At 36.5% G+C, this 18,855-nt stretch overlaps 1 protein-coding gene across 1 annotated transcript; it reads right to left on the minus strand.

The window, feature by feature from the left end:
* Window positions 1-10,167: 10,167 nt before the first annotated feature.
* Window positions 10,168-12,254, minus strand: LOC143607057 (xylan O-acetyltransferase 1-like). Its single transcript, XM_077082632.1, has 5 exons — window positions 11,760-12,254; window positions 11,337-11,508; window positions 10,944-11,143; window positions 10,662-10,820; window positions 10,168-10,599 (listed from the first exon to the last, which is right to left on the minus strand). Exons 1-5 carry the CDS (start codon window positions 12,251-12,253, stop codon window positions 10,251-10,253), a joined length of 1,374 nt encoding a protein of 457 aa, XP_076938747.1. The 5' UTR covers window position 12,254; the 3' UTR covers window positions 10,168-10,250.
* Window positions 12,255-18,855: the final 6,601 nt, after the last annotated feature.

Here is an 18,855-nt window from a genome sequence, read left to right on the forward strand (position 1 = left end):
ATCTTTTAGTTAAAGACTTTTGGAAGATACGATTTTCGTATCATCGGAAGAAGTGAACCAACTTTCGAGTTATAAGGTCTTGGCTCGCTGAATCGGGTATAGCTAAGGGGTTTCATTTTGCAGACATGAAGCCTAGAGCCACATGGATGTCAGCTTTAGCGTATTCGAAGGTTTGAACATGTCCGGGGTTTTGATAATAGTGGGAGCATGCGGTGCGTTCTAGGTTCGTTTCCAAAGGGACGCTGGGTTCGGAAGACTGGGAATTCGAATGTGAAAATATCTCCTGGTAGAGTCTGCTTATTTGGAGAGTGTTTATCATCTGGAAGTCTTTGGAGCCGGTAGTGTGAGTAAGTGAGGGCCGGTTAAGATTGAGGATGAGTCATAGCAGGTTTTGCCATGGTTGGGTTATGATGACCGGATTGGAGCTCTCAGGAGCTTCAATGGGCCTTTCAGGTAACTGATGAGAAGGGCTGCTGCAATTAGGGTGGATTGGTAGAAATTTTAGTTTGTTCCTAGAGAACTGGAGGCTTGAAGAACTTCTATTGTTGAAGTTTTAGCTTGTTCTTGGAATTGGAGGCTTGGTAGATTTCTGTTACTGAAGATTACTTACGTTACTGGATGATTGTGATTGTTATTTGCTTGGATGGCAGGCTGGAGTTTATCGCAAGGCCTTCAAGTGGGAGACTGTTGGGTTATGAAGGCCTTTAGGCCGGTTTTATTAGGAGGCCCAGCTTTAGTTTCTAATTGTGTTAACCCTAATCATGCTTATTATATATATATATATATATATATATATATATATATATCCCATCATGTAATTTTAATATTTGTTCTGAGCTAATAAGAAAACCTAGTTGCAGCCCGTGAACGTAGGTCCCCTCGCGGGGACCGAACCACGTTTAACTCTTGTGTTGTATATATTTTCGTTTATGCGTGTTTATCGTTGTGCATATGTGTGTTGTATCGCTTCCGCGCGCCGCTTTGTTCCTAACATATATAGTACTAAATATATTTTTTTCACAGGGGTCGGCCGACCCCCTAGCTTTGCCATAGGTCCGCCCTATTCATGAATAGTTTAGACTTTAGTTGTCATGTTTCTTCTGATCTACCTTCCTATACTTATCCATCTGTTAGACCGCATTGGTAGACCCTTTGATCCAAATAATAGTCCATAACTTCAAATCCCCTCTTGTTTCTACATTTACGTGTTCAAAATTCTTTTAACAAACACCCTGGTAAACAATATAAGCGGCTATAACGAATCTAGTTAGAGTACTTTCCTTTGCATTCACATTAAAGCAGTGGCGGATCTAGACTAGATTTTCAGGGGTAACGTCAAAAAAAAATTTGTTTACCGTATTTCATATAATGTAAACAAAACAAAAATAAAAACACGATAATCAATAAATTTAAAGACATACCTAATAGATTTCTCATCTTCGGCGTTTTAAAGCTTGAAACCGAGCCATTATATCGTCTTATGTTACTTTATCAAATGTTTCTCTTTCATCAGCACAAACTAAAGCATTGTTTAAATACTCTTCACCCATTCGATTGCGTAAACAATATGCTTTGTCTTCTTTAGTACTATACTCTAACCAATCATATTTATCAAACTATTCTACATTGAAACGTCTTCGGCTAGCACCATAGTCTTTGAATGGAAATTTATGACCTCATGGTTGAAATGCCTTTTTAACCAAATATGCTCTTCTTATGTCATCTATTTGGTTAGGATGATAGCTCGCTATAGGTGGTCTACCCGAGGGATCCGAAGGAAGATCATTCAAATCAATTGTATTTTGTATCGGAGGAACTGAAGTCGAAGGAGTATTTGGACAAATATCATCATTTTCTTGCATATCATTAGTAGTATTTGGACTTGGACCAACATCATCTTCTTGACATTTTCTTTTAAACATATTGTTCATAAGAACTTGTTTAGAATGTCGTTTCATCTTTCAAATTTTCAAGTCCCTAACTTTAAAAGAAACAAAACATAAATCATAATCAAATACTCTTACTAAAATACACAATTATAATCACTTAAAATTGAATATTTAAACATTTTTATCAAATACAAAATATACTAAAGTAATAAAAACATATATAACTTTCATTCTTCTAGAACTTTTATGCACACGCATTCACACACACCGAAAAATCAAACTCACCGAAAGACTATAGAGACAGAGGGCTGAGAGGCAGCGCCGCAACGGCAACGACAGAGGCAACGGATAGGCGGAAAGCGATGCTGGACCGTGCTGCGGTGGTTGGCGCTGGTGTCTGACTGTCTGGACGTCTCTGGTGGTCCGGCGACCAGCAGGTGGCAACTGGCTAAGTGGAAACGGTTCACAGGCAGCGGTGGACGGTGGTGGTTGACTGGTTGCCGTTAACTTACATCAAAACCTTAAAGGTTAATCAAACAAAATTGAACTTGGGTTTTTTATTTAACTTGGGCTTTTAAGTTTTAGTAAGTAATGGGCTTTTAATTATAATAGGATTTCATAAATATTTGAGGGGTGACATAATATTATCTCAGGGGTAACGGGTAACGTAGACACCTAAAACGTAAAAAAAAAAAAATTCCACTTCGCCGGAGAAGCGCTACCCCTACCCACATGATGCATCCGCCCCTGAATTAAAGGAGCAAGAACTCTATTTGAGAGTTTCTAATAAGAAGATCAAGAGTCTTCCACAAACAAAGTGACATCTATCACAAAACAAAGAATCACCAAGACACTTCAAAAGAGTTATCACTCATTTCTAACTGTTAAGGGAAACCGAATAATGTTTAGGAATTGTTTGAGAGTATATTTTTCCATCAGAAGATCAAGCACCTTCGTTCTTTTGTATTTTCTTATCAAGAAGCTAAGACTGTCCGCATCAGTTTAAGACAATTTTCTCCTCAAACAGCCTAGTCAGGGTGCCACATCAACTTTCCATTCATTTTTTCACAAGCACGTTTTACCTACAACAATAGCATATTCATTCTTCCCACAAACAACCTCATAATTTTCACATCGTCAATATGGAGGACCCACAAACCACCATCTTTCACCATCCATGATAAAGGATCTTCAAGGATGGATGGCCTCCACCTCAACCTCCACAATACTTGTCTTTTCCATCCTTCTCACAAATCTCCTCCACATAAGTTATGGATGACCCTGATGCGGAAGGTCTAATTGATGAGGAAGACATCTATAATCAACCTTTATTCACCTAAGTAGTATAGGTGTTGAACGAATCGAATTATTCAACTTTTGAAATTTTGAAGTTGAATTTGAAATTCAGTTATTGAATTTGAATTGAATTCGAAGTCGGATTCGATTTGAACTTTTGAAGTTAGATTCGAATTGGATTACCAAACTCGAAGAGAATCGAATCAAATAACAAATTGAAAGAAAGTAACAAAAAGTTGTTGAATGCATGAACTAGAAGTTGATTACAGATTGTATTTAAAATTTACACATTTATTGGCGGTAATTGTTTATTTATAGAGTAAAGTGTCATTTTAATCCTTGAGGTTTGGTTATCTTTACGAGTTTCATCAAAAAACTTTATTTTTTGCATTTGGACCACTTAGGTTTCATGATTTTCGCCAATTTTGTCCAAATCACTAACTCCGTTTGTTTCTATCGTTAAGTCATGGGCACTTTTGTCTTTTTGCCTATTTTTTAATTTTATTATTTCATTTACCTATTTGTTGATTATATTATTATATATTACATATAAACATACATCCAAAATTTATTAATCAGAAAAGTTAACATAATAATTTAGCCGTGGAAGTTCAAGAATCAGCCCATGAAGGCATTAGCACCACCAACTCCGGTCGTCTTCTCCGGCAGCATTACCGCCTTCCGTCTTCTCCTGCTTGCAACACCGGGAACCACCACCCATACCATGAGCATACATTTGCCGCCATCTTTACCCCTTGATCGAATCGAAGACTTGTAGACCCAAACAAAAGTGTGTCTGAGCCACTACCGCCGTTTTTTTCCGGCAAGCTGAACCACCACAACCTGAAAATCAGTCACCTTCATCTCTCTTTCCCCCTCTCTATAAAATTGACCACAGCTTCCGCTAGACAGGTAACAGATCTTAGATTTCGATTTACCATCCGAACCTCAAAACCTTCCCCGCCATGTTTGTGCGGTGTTTCACCGAATCTAAGTCAAATTTTGAGGGTTCTTTTGGCCGGTATTGAGCCATGAACAGTGAAGTGGTGGTGACGGGCCGGCTGGCAGCTGTTTGGTGTGGGGAGGCTGGAGTTTTTTAGATCTGGTGATCATGTTATGTGAAGGTGGAGGTGGGTGGTGGCAATGGAGATGGCCGGAGCTGGTGATGTGGTCATTGGTGTTTCCATAGTGTGGTGGTGGTTAGTGATTTTCTTAGGGTTTCTTAAAAAATAAAAGGGGGTTAAAGATTAGTAATTAGTTGTTTCTATTGTTTAATGTTTTATATTTTATTATTAAGGGTAGTTTAGTAATAACATCTCATTTAACGTTAAAAAATGGATAGAGTTAGTGATTTGGACGAAATTGGTGAAAATTGCGAAACACTAATGGTCTATATGCAAAAATTAAAGTTTTTGGATGAAACTCACTAAAATGATCAAACCATAAGGACGAAAATGACACTTTACTCTTATTTATATAATCATGTGTCTGTACTCTGTATATTAAATAAAATTCATTATTTGGATTTGAATTTCAAAGTGAATCAAAAATCTCAAAATTATATTAGATTCAAAATTTAATTACTAAATTTGAATTTGAAAATCGAGTTCAAGTCAAATTGAATTTTGAGTTTTCCATATAAACAAATATGAACATTGCGGTCGAAGCAATTCAAATCAAGAAAATACGGACGAGGTCAGGATAAAGGTCAATGGTCTAGGAAAACTATTTATAATTAATATAGTATGGTAAATGGTTCTAAAAAACAAAAAGCCACGTTTATATTTTAAGGCTAGAATAGAGCTCGTGTGATACACGGGTTGTTAAAAAGTAAAATAAAAGAGTTAAATTTAATAATATACATATTATCATATCTTATAAATTCATAAGATATAAATAATTTATTAAAATACATGGATTACTAGGAATAATTTGTATTTGCATTTTAAAAGTAATAAAATGGATAGTTGTGAATTTATACCAATTAATAAAAAGAGAAAATTAACATCAATTAATCCTAGTTGAGTTGGTAAGCCATAAACATTTTAAAAGTAAAGTATTGAGTTCAATTCCCACAAACAACATATTTTTCATTTTATCATTCATGAAGGAAAAATTGTAAAAATGAAAACTTACTTGTACACTTAGAGCCTGTGAAGAGTTTAATTGAATGGCATCCGAAAATTTTTTTTTGCTTTAATATATAGATAGATGCTTATTAAAACACTTTTCTAGAACTAAAGAATATGTGTCAAAAGTCAAAACCATTAAATTTACTTTACGATATGTACTCATGGATGTTATCAATACAAGTTGTAGAGCACATATTTTTTAAGTATCATAATAAATGTTTTGCCACGTTAAGGTTTTTGAAGAAACACTAGATCGAACTGGGTAGTTCAGTCGGTTATTTCCACAGATGTGAGTATACTGAAGTACTGATAGCAGATCCAAGCTGATGCCTGCAAAATAGAACACCGTTGAGTCTCGTTATGGAAGGACAGAGTGGGGGGTCTTCCCGTAACCACCCTCCGGCGTGAGAATAAGCATAGTACTTTCAACGGAGTAAAGTATGACTCAATATGTAATTGCTTAAGGCTTGAGAGTACGTATGAATACCTTGAAGAGATGGTCTTCGTATTTATAGCCGAAGGGGGGGGGGGGGAGGGTGATTGGTGGAGTTGTCGCTATCACGTTATTCCCTCTCTACCTGAACGGACACGTGTCGGGCGTTTATTGGATGTGACAACCTGGACGCGTTTATGGTATAGCCATTATCTGTGAATGTTGTGGGATGGCCATTACGTGTCCAGGTGTCTTCTTTTCATTGGCCGATGTCGATATAAGGAGGTTTTTAGGAGATCTTATAGAAGTAGTTTGTTACAACTGCTCTTCCATATCACGTGGGGGATCATACGTGTGATGAGTCCCTTGAGTTTGTTTGTGGGTTCTTTCTGCGGATGCTGACGTGACCATCCGCAGGTTATGATGGAGTTCCACGAAGTGTCTTGGTTTGTGGATAGCTTTACCAGTCCACTTATTCCTTGTGCGGATGTCTTTTGGCGATCCGTGGGTTGGTTGATGGATTCGTGAGATGCGGATGTCTTTGACGATCCCCTCAAAACCTCCTGATAGCTACATCGGCCAATGGAAAGAAGACACCTGGACACGTAATGGCCATCCTACGACGTGCACAGATAATGGCTACACCATAAACGGGTACAGGCTGTCACATCCAATAAACGCCCAACACGTGTTCGTTCAGGTAGAGAGGGAATAACGTGATAGCGACAACTCCATCAATCACCTTCCCCCCCCCCCCTTCGGCTATAAATACGAAGACCATCTCTTTAAGGTATTCATACGTACTCTCAATGTCACACCTCGACTATGACTGAAACGTCGGGGCGCAACCGATTGTTCATCGCACCCGACACTATTAAGTGACAATATTTAATCAACTCATTTAAATTCATAAAAACACAAAGAGTCACATAACTTGTTCATACAATAACCGAATTCAAATCATAGTAAATAATATATTGTTCGTTTTGCTAATACCTAATAGTCTCGATAACGTTTTTTTCTTCAAGTTTTCGAGTCAACCTAAAGTCAAACCTGTAACATTGCATAAATAGATTTTGTCAACACAAAGGTTGGTGAGCAATTTCATAGTTTTTGAACAATAGATATATAATATGAAATTCCACAACTTGTATATAAAACAATAAATAATAGCAACAATTTAGATAAATGAAATCGTTAATAAGAATACATTAACGACACCTTTCTATAAGGGGATGCCAAATGTACTCGGATTTTGTATGAAATTGTTAATAAGAATACATTAACGACACCTTTCTATAAGGGGATGCCAGATATACTCGGATTTTGTGAATCAACCATCCAAAAGCGGTAAACACATTAGCACTTAAGCATATAAGCATATAACACCAAATCGAGCATTTATTTAAGTAAAGTATACAATAAAGTTTGTGGTTTAAGACTCAAGTATAAATCATTTGGATTTGAATAAGTTTGCAATGTCACCCCCAAAATATAAAATAGTGAAAGCAGGGGATGAAAGTACTCACATTAAAGTAATAAACTTGAAAGATTTGATGATTTGGAGATTAGCCGGAACGATGAGTTTAACGAACGAAGCCTAAAGGAGAAGAAGTCTTGTATTAGAAAAGTTGTCTTGGAAGTCTTTAAACAAAAATAAATGATAAGAAATGTAAACAATTTAAAGTTTAAGGTTTAAAATGTAAATATTTAAGAAATTATAATAATAGTCCTTTAAAAATGTAAGTAATAAGGTGGGTAAAAATGTTAAGTAATAAGGTGGGTAAAAATGCAAGAAAGCAAGTCCTTTTATAATATAGATACTAAAACGGGTTTTAACGAGTGTTCGGGTGGTCGGTTCGGGTCTTGGTGACTTGACCAAACCCAAAGTCAACTTTCCCAAAATAATAAATGTATGAGATAACTCAATAAATCTTAAAGAGACTTAACCAAGTATTTAGTTCTATTGTTTTAGAACTAACAACGTCCGTTAAGCGAGTGTTCGGTTTAATCGGTCCAAACTTTGTTATAAGATCAAGTTGGATTCAACATTCCGAGTACTTTGTGAAAATAATTAAAATCAGTTTATAAAGTATTTTTAAAGAAGTATATAAGCTTTAATGGTTAAAAACACACTTGTGTGTCTTAAGCAAGTAAACTTGGTTTAGTTCGGTTTGGTTCGGTTTTTATCTTGGAATAAGGCCAAGAATGGTTACCACGTGTCCAAACATCATAGAACTTGTAAAATAATTTATAAATAATAATACCAAAGTCTTACATACAAAAAGTCAACAAAAAAGTCTTTAAACGAAAGTTCGGTTTCCGGTTCGGATTTTGTTTCGGGATAAGACCGAGGTTAGATTCTACAAACCCATAACCATGGAACTAATTAAAATGGTTTTTAGAAACTCAAATATTACATAAAACATGTTTATACAACTATTTAAACAAACTAGTAAACAAGAGTTCGGCTTCCGGTTTGGAGCTATTTACGGAATAACCGAGGCTAGTCTCTACAAACCCATAACCATGGAATTCAAAATGTAAAATAGAACTAAGATGAGCAGAAGTTAAACAAGTATAACAAGTTTGATGGTTAGATGCGGAAAATATATATAATCAAGGACTACTACGAGTCCTCCATGTAGCTTTGTCTTATGGGCCGGATACTTAACCGACCGAGACCGGAAAAATGCCCACCGAAGGTACAAATGGTGCTAATATATATATGTTGTATAACAATCTTCAAGTATAAATAAGTGTTAACAAGTTGATTATAATGTAAAACTATGGTCAGTTTGACTTTGGAAAGTCAAACTGCCAAAAAAATATGAATAACACCTTTGAATGCTTGAGAATTGGAAGAGAAAGAGATGAATGAGCAGGGATTAATGAAGGGGATAGGGGTGTATTTATAGGGTGGGTTGAAAGGGTCAAGCATGGGGTGTGATATCAAGGTTTGCATGCAAGAGGGGTCAAGACAAGTCACAAAACAACAAAAAAAAGATGGAGCTGCTGGTCTGCTGCTGGTCTGTACGTCGGTTCGCGTCCGGAAGTTCGTTTTTGATGTATCTTGAGGGTTTTAAGTCCGTTTTCGAAACCGTAAAAGGGGCTTTTCAAATTAGACAAGTGGGAATGTTTTAGTAACATAAAATCCAATATTTTATATATTTGAAATGTTTGGGATATAAATCGAGTCGGTTTACAACATAAAAACAAATTCAAAATAAATACAATTTGACCCGAAATCGAGGGATGTCACACTCAAGCCTTAAGCAATTACATATTGAGTCCTACTTACTCCGTTGAAAGTACGATACTTATTCTCAAGCCGGAGGGTGGTTAAGGGAAGACCCCCCACTCTGTCCTTCCCGTAACGAGACTCAACGGTGTTCTATTTTGCAGGCATCAGCTTGGATATGCTATCAGTATTTCAGTATACTCACATTTGTGGAAATACCCGACCGAACTACCCAGTTCGATCTAGTGTTTGTTCATTGGCGCCATCCGTGGGATGCGGATGTCTTTGACGATCCGCGAGTTGGATAAGGGATTCGTGGGTAGCTTTGCTACCCTTCCTCTACAGGTTTCATAAAGATGACTTGTTAAAAAACTGTTAGCTTAAATAAGGAATCGTTTTCCCTCGTTGCAATTTATCTTTAGTTGCATCTTATTTCGGTTAGACTTGCATGTTTGGTCTTTACAACTCGATGTAATTTGTAATTTAGTGAGTCCGTTATATCATTAATGTGTTTAAATTGTTATATTATATTTATATGCATATTAAATGTATATGTGCTCGTGCATATATACCATAGCCACTCCATTCTTTACGTCATTCGCATAAACTCCATGTAGGGGTGTTCAAAGTCAGATATCCGGAATTTTGGATGCTAGGCTGGCACGTTCCCGAAATGAAGCTTGTACATCAATTAGTTTTATCAGTTCACCCGGAGACCACCCTCGAAAGAAAAACCCACCATAGATGAGACAAAGCCACCCCAACTTTTTTTTTCACATGTGTGAAGGCCGAAGGGTATAATTTCTTAGCATGTAAACCTTACACATGAGCCCTATCCCCATTGGGGTATAAACGTTTGATTACCCTTTTAATCGTTTTATGATGGTTTGACTATATATGTTTTTTTTTCTCCTTTTAAAGAAGATACAAACAGAACTTTATAAAATATAATGCCCAAAACACATATAAATCTCCTTTTTATTAGCCCCTCGAAATTAAACTATACTTTAAACTGAAATGACAAGCCTTGTTACAAGATGTGCGTGCATTCATTTATTTCATCTTTCAACGTTCCAGTGTACATTTGAGACAATTTCAATTTAATGTTGTGACCCAACTTCTAAGCAAAATTTTCACAATAAAATAAAATGTAAAATTGCCCTCTCTCTAGATACAAGGTACATGAAAGAACAAACAAAAACTCAATGTCTAAAAGTAAATAACCAAATGTGATTAGGGTTGGCTTACACCAATCAAGATCAAGGGCGGGAAATGATACGTGTATACAGAAACTCATTCCAAGTGTCAGGTAACCCAGGAAGACACCAATGAATACAATCTGCATAAGTGTTTGGGTCTGCCTGTTGCTCTTCTGTTAGCATCTTGCCTTGCCGAATGGTGTATACCGAGGTATGTGCATCTTTACGGTATTCTGAAAGCGAAGTTATGTTCAGGAAGTGGACCGAAAGCTTCATTGATTGAATCACTTCAGCTACTGCCCTAAATAACCGCCTGTCCGTGCCCACGTTTAGCGGCATAGACTGGTTTAGAATTGGACTAATCTCCTTTGCACATTTAATGCCATCGGGGTTGTTCCAATCCAAGCTCCTACAAATTTTACCTTTTTATTTATGTATGTATTTATTAATAATACTAAAAAGAAGGTTTACTTTATATGTAGAGGAGACATGCTGGTGAAAAACACCATGGTACGGTTCGGGTCAATATTTTTGTCGGCCCATTTAGCCCATGTCTTCAAAACTCTTGCGTACGCTATGGGCCTTTCAACCTCATCATATTCGGTATCTCCTTTGTCAAATGATCCTCTCCTATATTATTGGTTTTCATAAAAATATTTTACTAAAAATTATAAATAATTGCTGCTATTTTTTATTTATATTAGCTATTATTGTAGTAAAATGGAGAGTGAAATATTTAAATAAAAAACTCACAGGACTTTCATGGCGAAGGTATTCATCCACCAAATGTAGGTGTTAAAGATCAAATAATCAACATTTTTCCAGTTTTTACCATGTTTCTTAATGGACCCAGGCATTATGATTCGGTTCGATATGCTATGCATCGTTGGATCATCCGAATTCGACTCTACCAAAAATGGTGCCCAATAAAATTCCACCGTGGCATTATAGTCCTACAATTATGCATATCAAATTACTAATTTATAGAATTTATGAACAAGTAAAGAAATATACTAATCTATAGATTGCATAATTAACCATTACTGGTTATTTTCATGTAAACCCGTGAATATATGAGTCGTGTGATCTTGTAATTTCAAGTCAAGTAAAAAACCTTAGCCAAATCGATAGATGAAAGAAACAAACCTCGATTCTAAAAATAGAAAGTGAGCCGGTTTTGGTCAAGCTCTTTCTTCCCGGTGGAACAATGGATTGGGCCAAACACACCATTGATTCCCATTGATTCCTGTTTAATGAATCTCCGACGAACATAAGCCTCTTGTTCCTTAGTTTCTCCAACAGCAATTTTGCCTTAAATCTTCATACCCAAAACAAAAATACCAAGCTTAAGTCAATCTTGTAAATCCTTTTTATTAGTCTGGTCTTAGTGGGAGCAGATTTTCTATCTTAAAATAACGGAAATGTTTATCCTCGTCTCACCCGTTTCAGACCCTTCCAGTAATTTTCATCTAAGTGAGACTCTACTGGATACGCTTCTTTATTATATTCGTAAATTTCATTTTTATTTTTATTATAAAGTTTGACGTAAGTAATTAAGAAGAAGCTTACTTGGGTAAGTTACAACCCTTTGGTTGCCACCTCCAATTCTGATACATAGAATCTTTTCTCCCATTTCTCATGCACGTCACTTGAGCCGTAAGAAACTCACATTGATCTTCTTTATATAACGGATGTGTCGAATCATCATAAACCCAATTCCCATCATACAAATCGCACTCTTTGGGTGGCAACTCGACATCCTCATCGTCTTCCTCCGCTTCTTCCTCCACCACTTTAGCTACTGGAACCGGCATTTCAATCATCTGATTTTTATTATCCTCAGTTTTGGATTCCACCACCAAAGTCGTGGTGGAACTGATCTCAATTATTGGTGTTGTGAATGGGAATTCGGCTATGGACTTGACATCTTCATTGTACATGAAGAAGCCGAATAGGATAACCGAGAAGATGATGACGAAGACCGAGAGGTTGCTGTTCTTGCGGTGTTTCATGGCGGCTGTGTAGGCGGAGAAGGGGGAGATCTTGCGGCGAAGGGGATGCATGATAAGATGAGGAGGTGGTGGTGGTGATGATATAATGACTCCAGAGACATTAAAAATGGTGAATGTTTAAGGTGGAATTGGTGGAATGGTGTTGTCTTGAAGCAACTGCTATCTATGGTGGATGAAGGGTCGTCTTCTTCATGAATCTTGTAACTAATTTCCTCAATGTTTTGGACAAGAGTGAGATCAAAGTTTTGTAGAAGTTGGGTGGCTCCCTTTCAATTCAGGTAAAGTGTGTGCTTTTATTGTGTGAGGTTGGAGTGGATCAAAATTATAAAACAAAAAAAATATACAACAAATGCTTAGGAAAAGAGAAAAATAATAGAACTTTAAACCGTCAAAACTCAAAACGGTCCTTCATGTATATTTAAAAAAAATATACATGTAGGTCTTGCCTACCAATAAACCCGGACGAGTCTGACTTCTCGTTTTTGATATAATAATTAGCAGTTCGTTCCATAACTTTTTCTAAAATTAGTGGAAAGGACTGTGAGCACTCGAGTACGGAGGAAGGGAAGTTTAACATTTCCTGAAAAGGCGAAATAGACATATCTACTCATACCATATAAACCATCTATTCTTGTGTTTTTTTTCCTTGTTTAATATGTTCCATAAAAATCAACTTGTAGGTAGGCTGACAAAGTGGATACATGTTTAAACACGATAAAACTTGTTTAGTAAAAAGTACGCTAAAATTAGGAGGCTAGGGTTCATCATTTCTCATTCTTGATACAAAAAAACATATAACTGACACATCCAGATCACTAAAGCCAAGTGTTCATGTTCATATTTATGTTAATCGCGTCACTTTTAACCTGCATGTTAAACATGATAAGACACGATTTGTCAGCCCTGATTGTAGGTCGTTTTGTTCAAGGAATGTTTTTAAAAGAATTAGAATTATTTCCAATGAAAAACCATAATGTGATTGGTTTGTAAAATTGGTAAATGGATTTGAGTTATAGAGACTAATTTTCATAATTACCGTTTATAACTGTTTTTTAAGTAGAAGAAATTATTGGATGGGGTTTTTCATAATATTAAAACTTTCCGCTGCAAAGTTTAGAAATCCTTCACGAATTTGGTGGAATAATTTGTATATTTAGATTTCAATTATATCTTTGGCCAAACAAACACATTTTATTATGGAGTTTAAATTCCAATTTTATTGAATTCCTATGACACAAGGGAACAAGTATTTATTTCAAAAGATTTTGTAAAAATAAAATCCACAAAGATTTGACTAAAATATATGCGTTATAGAAGGGTTTGAGAGTGATCTCTATAACTTTAAATCTTTCAATTTTTTAGCATTTCGGGATTTGCTAATTTAGGATTTGGAGACAAACCATGTATCTAACACATAATAGGTATTAAAAAATGGCAGGTTTAAGGTTGGGAAAGACATGTTTAAGGTTCCTAGTCAATTTAATTAAGGTGTCAAGTGAATTATTGATATAAGAGTGAGAAAAACTGAAAAAGTAAACACAAAGCCAAAATGTAACCATTTTAATATAACCCGGTCCAATGACCCCTTAACCTTTTGTTTTGGAGTGATTGGTTGACTTTGGACACCTTATTTTCAAAGCGAAGCTAACTGTGAAATCTGTATTGCAATTGGTAAGCAAATGAGCCAATCATACTACATACAAACTTTTGATTGGTTTGATTTTGCACAACTAGGATTTCAAGGGTAGATTGAGAGTGTCTCATTCCTTTGATAGTTCGATATACATTTTATTTTTATTTTTATATTGTGTAATTTGCAAGAGTTGAACACCTAAACCTCTTAATGTTTATGGTCATTAGCGTCTACCATGAAACGCCCTATACCCAAAGTGTCTAAGAAGTTGGGTTTATACATGCATCATTGTTCTAAAGCTTTGAATCAACATAGATTGCAATAGAAACACGTATACGTACGTACTTTATACCCTAGGGTGTCATATCCATACAAAAACAATGTGTAAGTTTAATATGGCCCTCATTATCACTTATCTAATTAAAATATCATTGACTTTAATGCATCATATGATTGTATTTATCTGATTGACATAGTTACCCTTATTATCATAATTTGTGTTTCCACTTAGATGTGTGTATATATAAAGCTGATTAGAGAGAATGATATCTAAAAACCATAACAAATACAAAAAAAGTGCCTACAAACATTTATACGTTTTCTAAACCATCTAGAACTTAAAAGAAATTTAGACATCAAGGTCTGCTATTTAGTTCTTTCGTCTGTAGTGTTATTTGGTTCTAAGGATAAGTGGGAGTGGGAGTGGGATTGGGATTCCGATGATTCATTTTCTGTGAAAGGGGTCTGTATGTACCTAGATCAGATAGAGCTTCTTGATGCTTCACGTTCGACAAGATGGAACCAATTTGTGCTTAGAAATGTAAATAGTCTAGTTTGGCATTTGCTTTTGAACCATGTCCCAACTAGACAAAATCTTAATCTCAAAGGTATAGGCATTCCTTCTATCCTATGTTCGGTTTGCTCGAAGTCAATGGAGACTTTGGACCATGTATTCGGAAAGTTACTATCAAGCCGGGAATATTTGGGACGCAATTAGTAGGTGGTTGGATGTGGTATTTCCTTCCAATAAACGTCTGAAAAGTATTAAGGATTGTTTGGATTCTATTAGATGGTTGAAAAAGAAAAATATGTAGTCGAGACGATTATCTTTACTACTTGGTGGTTCATTTATAGAGCTCGAAATAAAGAAATTTTCTTATGGTTTTCATCTCATAATTGTAAAAAAAAATTTAAACTAGGTAGAATGGCTTAAACCCTCTCCTCTGTTTGTACCTCTTTTGTTCTCCAATCTCCAGGTTATGTTTTTCTAACCGGGAGATGTGTTAGTTTTAACTTTTAAGTTGGCTTTTTTTTTTTAAAAAAAAAAGGAAAATATCCCATAGAAATTCCATTAGTGGTTCATCCAACCAGTAAGTTTGTTAAAATAAAGGTTAAGATTTTGCGTGTTTAATATCATTGTTATAAAAACCGGTATGTTACTCATACCGAATTTAGTATAAAAATTGTATAATCGGTTGAACCAGGTTGAATAGTTTACCCTGCAATTCTATATACATGCAACTCCAACTCAAAAAATAACACTAAAGTGTATTAATAAACATCACACATGAACCAAACATCACACTTGAACAATGATCAAGTTAAATAAAAAGTTGTACTTTGTATATGAAATTAATCAATTGCAAAAGATGTAAAGAAACCAACATTGGATTTGTAGGATACAATATTGTTCGATTAACGAATCGTTGTTTACCGTGTTTACTCATTTTGATATTATTCGCTACTTTAAAAGTTATTTTTTAAAAATACGGGCCGCAAAAAATATCAAAATCTCTTGGTTTTAAAACTGGTTTGCTAGTTTAAACCGGTATTTTTTTAAATAACCCGGCAGTATGATGTTCTAGCAAGCATCCTATATTTATCGGGCTCTAAATACCGGTTGATTTACTAAAATCCGGTATAACCGGTTCAACCGGCCGGCACGAACAGGTTTTTAAAGCATTACTTAATATTATTTCTTTCAAAACTAATCTAACTTTGTTTGGTTTTGAATAATATAAACTATTTTGTGTGGTTAATTTGTATTAAATCTTTAAAAATGGGAAAAGAGAAAAGAAAAAAGGAGCATCCTTCATCACAAAGGTTAACGTGGTCAAACATTAAAAAACATATATATATAGGCGGTCAAAGACTTTCAATTCAATATATTAAAGAAGAAAACTTTCAGTTTATTATGGTGGTGTGCATCGGAGATCTGGCGAGAGAGGTAGTGAAGAAACACTAACCGGACCCCTGGCAGATTACAGGTAACCTGGGGGTTAGATAGCTGTTTCCCTCGAGGGGTTAGACCCAGAAAAGATGGTTCTTCTGATAACCTGCAAAACAGACACGTGAGCTTGTCACTGAGAAGGGGGGGGGGTTCCTCCTTGTGACCACCCTCCGGCGTGAGAATCAGACTAGATTGCTCTTTAAATATAAATGTATATTAAGAGATTGCTAGAGCAGATATCAGGTATAATATGATGATAATATGTTAAGATAAGATGATCATACCATTTGTGGTATTTATAGCCGGAGGTAGGTTTCCAAGGAGGTGTGGCCTGCTGAATAGTATTCCTGTTCAACCAACAGTGGCCTACGCACGTGCCATGCTGGTAGTTGATGAGTAGGCAGCGGCTGATAGTGACCAGGCCTGCTGTGCACTATTCCTTTTTCACCAACTACAGGCTAGGCACGTGGTATGTCAGGAGTTGGTGAGTAGGTAGCGGCTAATAGTGACATACAGTACAAGAGCATGCTGCTCGCCATACTGTTGTCAATGAGCTGTCGTATCTTTGGACAGATCTTTTGCCCATACCTCGTCAGGTACAGTAAAAGATCCTCAGTATCGTACGGACTGGCTCATTTGGGCGGGAGTATTCCCCCTCCCGCCTTTGTGCGGGAATGTTCCCGGCTTGCTCATTCCTTCTTCAGGTGACTGCTGAATTATTATGAGAGTTAAGCCTTGTGCGTGTAGCCATGCTGCGCGGGTGGCCTTCCCTGATGGCCGGTATCCGTAACTGCGGGAACAGGCGGAGTACCTGAGAACCATTGGTAGGCGTTTCCTGCGGGGACAGCTTGCGTACCGCACGTAAGGACGTCACGTCTCTGAGCGTGGTGGGTCCTGCTGATCCAATTGGTTTCTGCGCAGACGTTCCTTTAGTTTAGTCTTGCGGGTTCAACCGCGCAGACGTCCGTTAAGGAGTCTTGCGGGTTGAACTGCGCAGACGTCCCTTTTCAAGGTGAGTCTGTGGGTCCAACTGGGCTCTGCTGGGACCTACCTCTTCAAGTCCCCCCTAGCAAGCATCCTATATTTATCGGGCTCTAAATACCGGTTGATTTACTAAAATCCGGTATAACCGGTTCAACCGGCCGGCACGAACAGGTTTTTAAAGCATACTTAATATTATTTCTTTCAAAACTAATCTAACTTTGTTTGGTTTTGAATAATATAAACTATTTTGTGTGGTTAATTTGTATTAAATCTTTAAAAATGGGAAAAGAGAAAAGAAAAAAGGAGCATCCTTCATCACAAAGGTTAACGTGGTCAAACATTAAAAAACATATATATATATATAGGCGGTCAAAGACTTTCAATTCAATATATTAAAGAAGAAAACTTTCAGTTTATTATGGTGGTGTGCATCGGACATCTGGCGAGAGAGGTAGGTAGGTGTCTGCGTGTGTGTGGGAGGCATGTGCCAGATTTTGTTATCGACTTTGTACACGTTAGATTTCGAACCTTCATATGAATTTTAAATGTTTGTAGTCTTGTAGATAAGCTTCAAAGTGCAAAGTTTGTATATTAGACGGTGACCTTAGTCCTGGCTGCGTAATACGGAACGAACTCATTACATCACATTGATAACTCCCCGAAGCACCCGTAAAAGGGTGAGACGGCCGTTGGGCGTGTGTGTGGGTTGAATTGATTTTTTAACCCAATCAAAAGATTCCAACTCATCAATTGTGTTTTTATTTTTAAAGTGAAACGGTCGTGAAGCCATCACACTCTAGTGGTTTGAGTTAGTGAAACTGGGAAAGTCTTCTCTGCATACATGTTAATTACGTGACGAAACATGTTTTAGTTTTTAGTGTAACTGTTATGAAGACCCTTATAAATTATCGAATACATATAAATGTTAAGTCCGGGGCCGCTAAGTCGTCATTGAGCCATTTGGCGGCGGTACCTTACTTATCCATAGTAATTTGTTTTTTTTTCTCGTTTCTTTATCGTAGCGAGCATAACGGAAGCCGACCGAACGACGCACCTTACTTGTCCATAGCAATTTGTTTTTTTCCATTTCGATACCGATCCGAACGACAATTTGTTTTTATGGCTTTAATTCTAATAAAGTACCAGACATGACGGAAACCGACCGAATTCGCATAAGACTTACTGTCTTATTGCTCGGGACCGACAACATTCGGGTTTTACCAACACTCGGGTTTACCGACCGACACCACCTTTTGGTCTAGTCAATATTTATATTTTCCCTTTTGTAACTATGGTACCATAACGAACATAGCCAAAACCGACCAAATTCGTATCCAGTTACCATCTCAATGCACGGGGCTAACAACGCTTGAGTTTTACCACCACCCGGGTTTACCGACCAAACAAACATCGTTTTAAATAATTTATTTTTTATATGTTAATTAACAAATATATTTTTTTGGGTCGCTAAGGTTTTAATAGGAAAGGAAAATTGTAAGAGCACCCACACACAGTAATAAAGCTTCACAAACTACAAAATCAGTTTCACAATCAATGCATGTCTACTGAGTTGATTGAAACAAATAAATAAGCATGCTATCCTATCGATCTGTAATCATATATTTGGCATGTGACTCGAAAGTTTATATATTAATTTGACGAGATTCATATTTGCATTTTAATAATTTATTCACATGTAACAAAGATGACTAAATATATTAATTAATGGGTTAGGTTATAATAGGAAGTATACTTTTTGTAGCAAGGATAAGAAGTAATCTTGTCCATTGATTTTGAATATGGAGG

The sequence above is a fragment of the Bidens hawaiensis genome, unplaced genomic scaffold (genome assembly GCF_021521415.1).
Source record: "Bidens hawaiensis isolate Kalapana, Puna unplaced genomic scaffold, B.hawaiensis_p1.1 tig00079164_1, whole genome shotgun sequence".
Classification (NCBI taxonomy): Eukaryota; Viridiplantae; Streptophyta; class Magnoliopsida; order Asterales; family Asteraceae; genus Bidens; species Bidens hawaiensis.

Bases quoted from the DNA above. Each gene is read 5' to 3' on its own strand.
- LOC143607057 (XM_077082632.1), bottom strand. From the start codon at position 12,253: ATGCATCCCCTTCGCCGCAAGATCTCCCCCTTCTCCGCCTACACAGCC. The intron at 11,509-11,759 runs GTAAGCTTCTTC...TTGGGTATGAAG, and splicing joins AAGGGTTGTAACTTACCCAA to ATTTAAGGCAAAATTGCTGT. The intron at 10,600-10,661 runs GTAAACCTTCTT...TAAAATTTGTAG, and splicing joins ATGTCTCCTCTACATATAAA to GAGCTTGGATTGGAACAACC.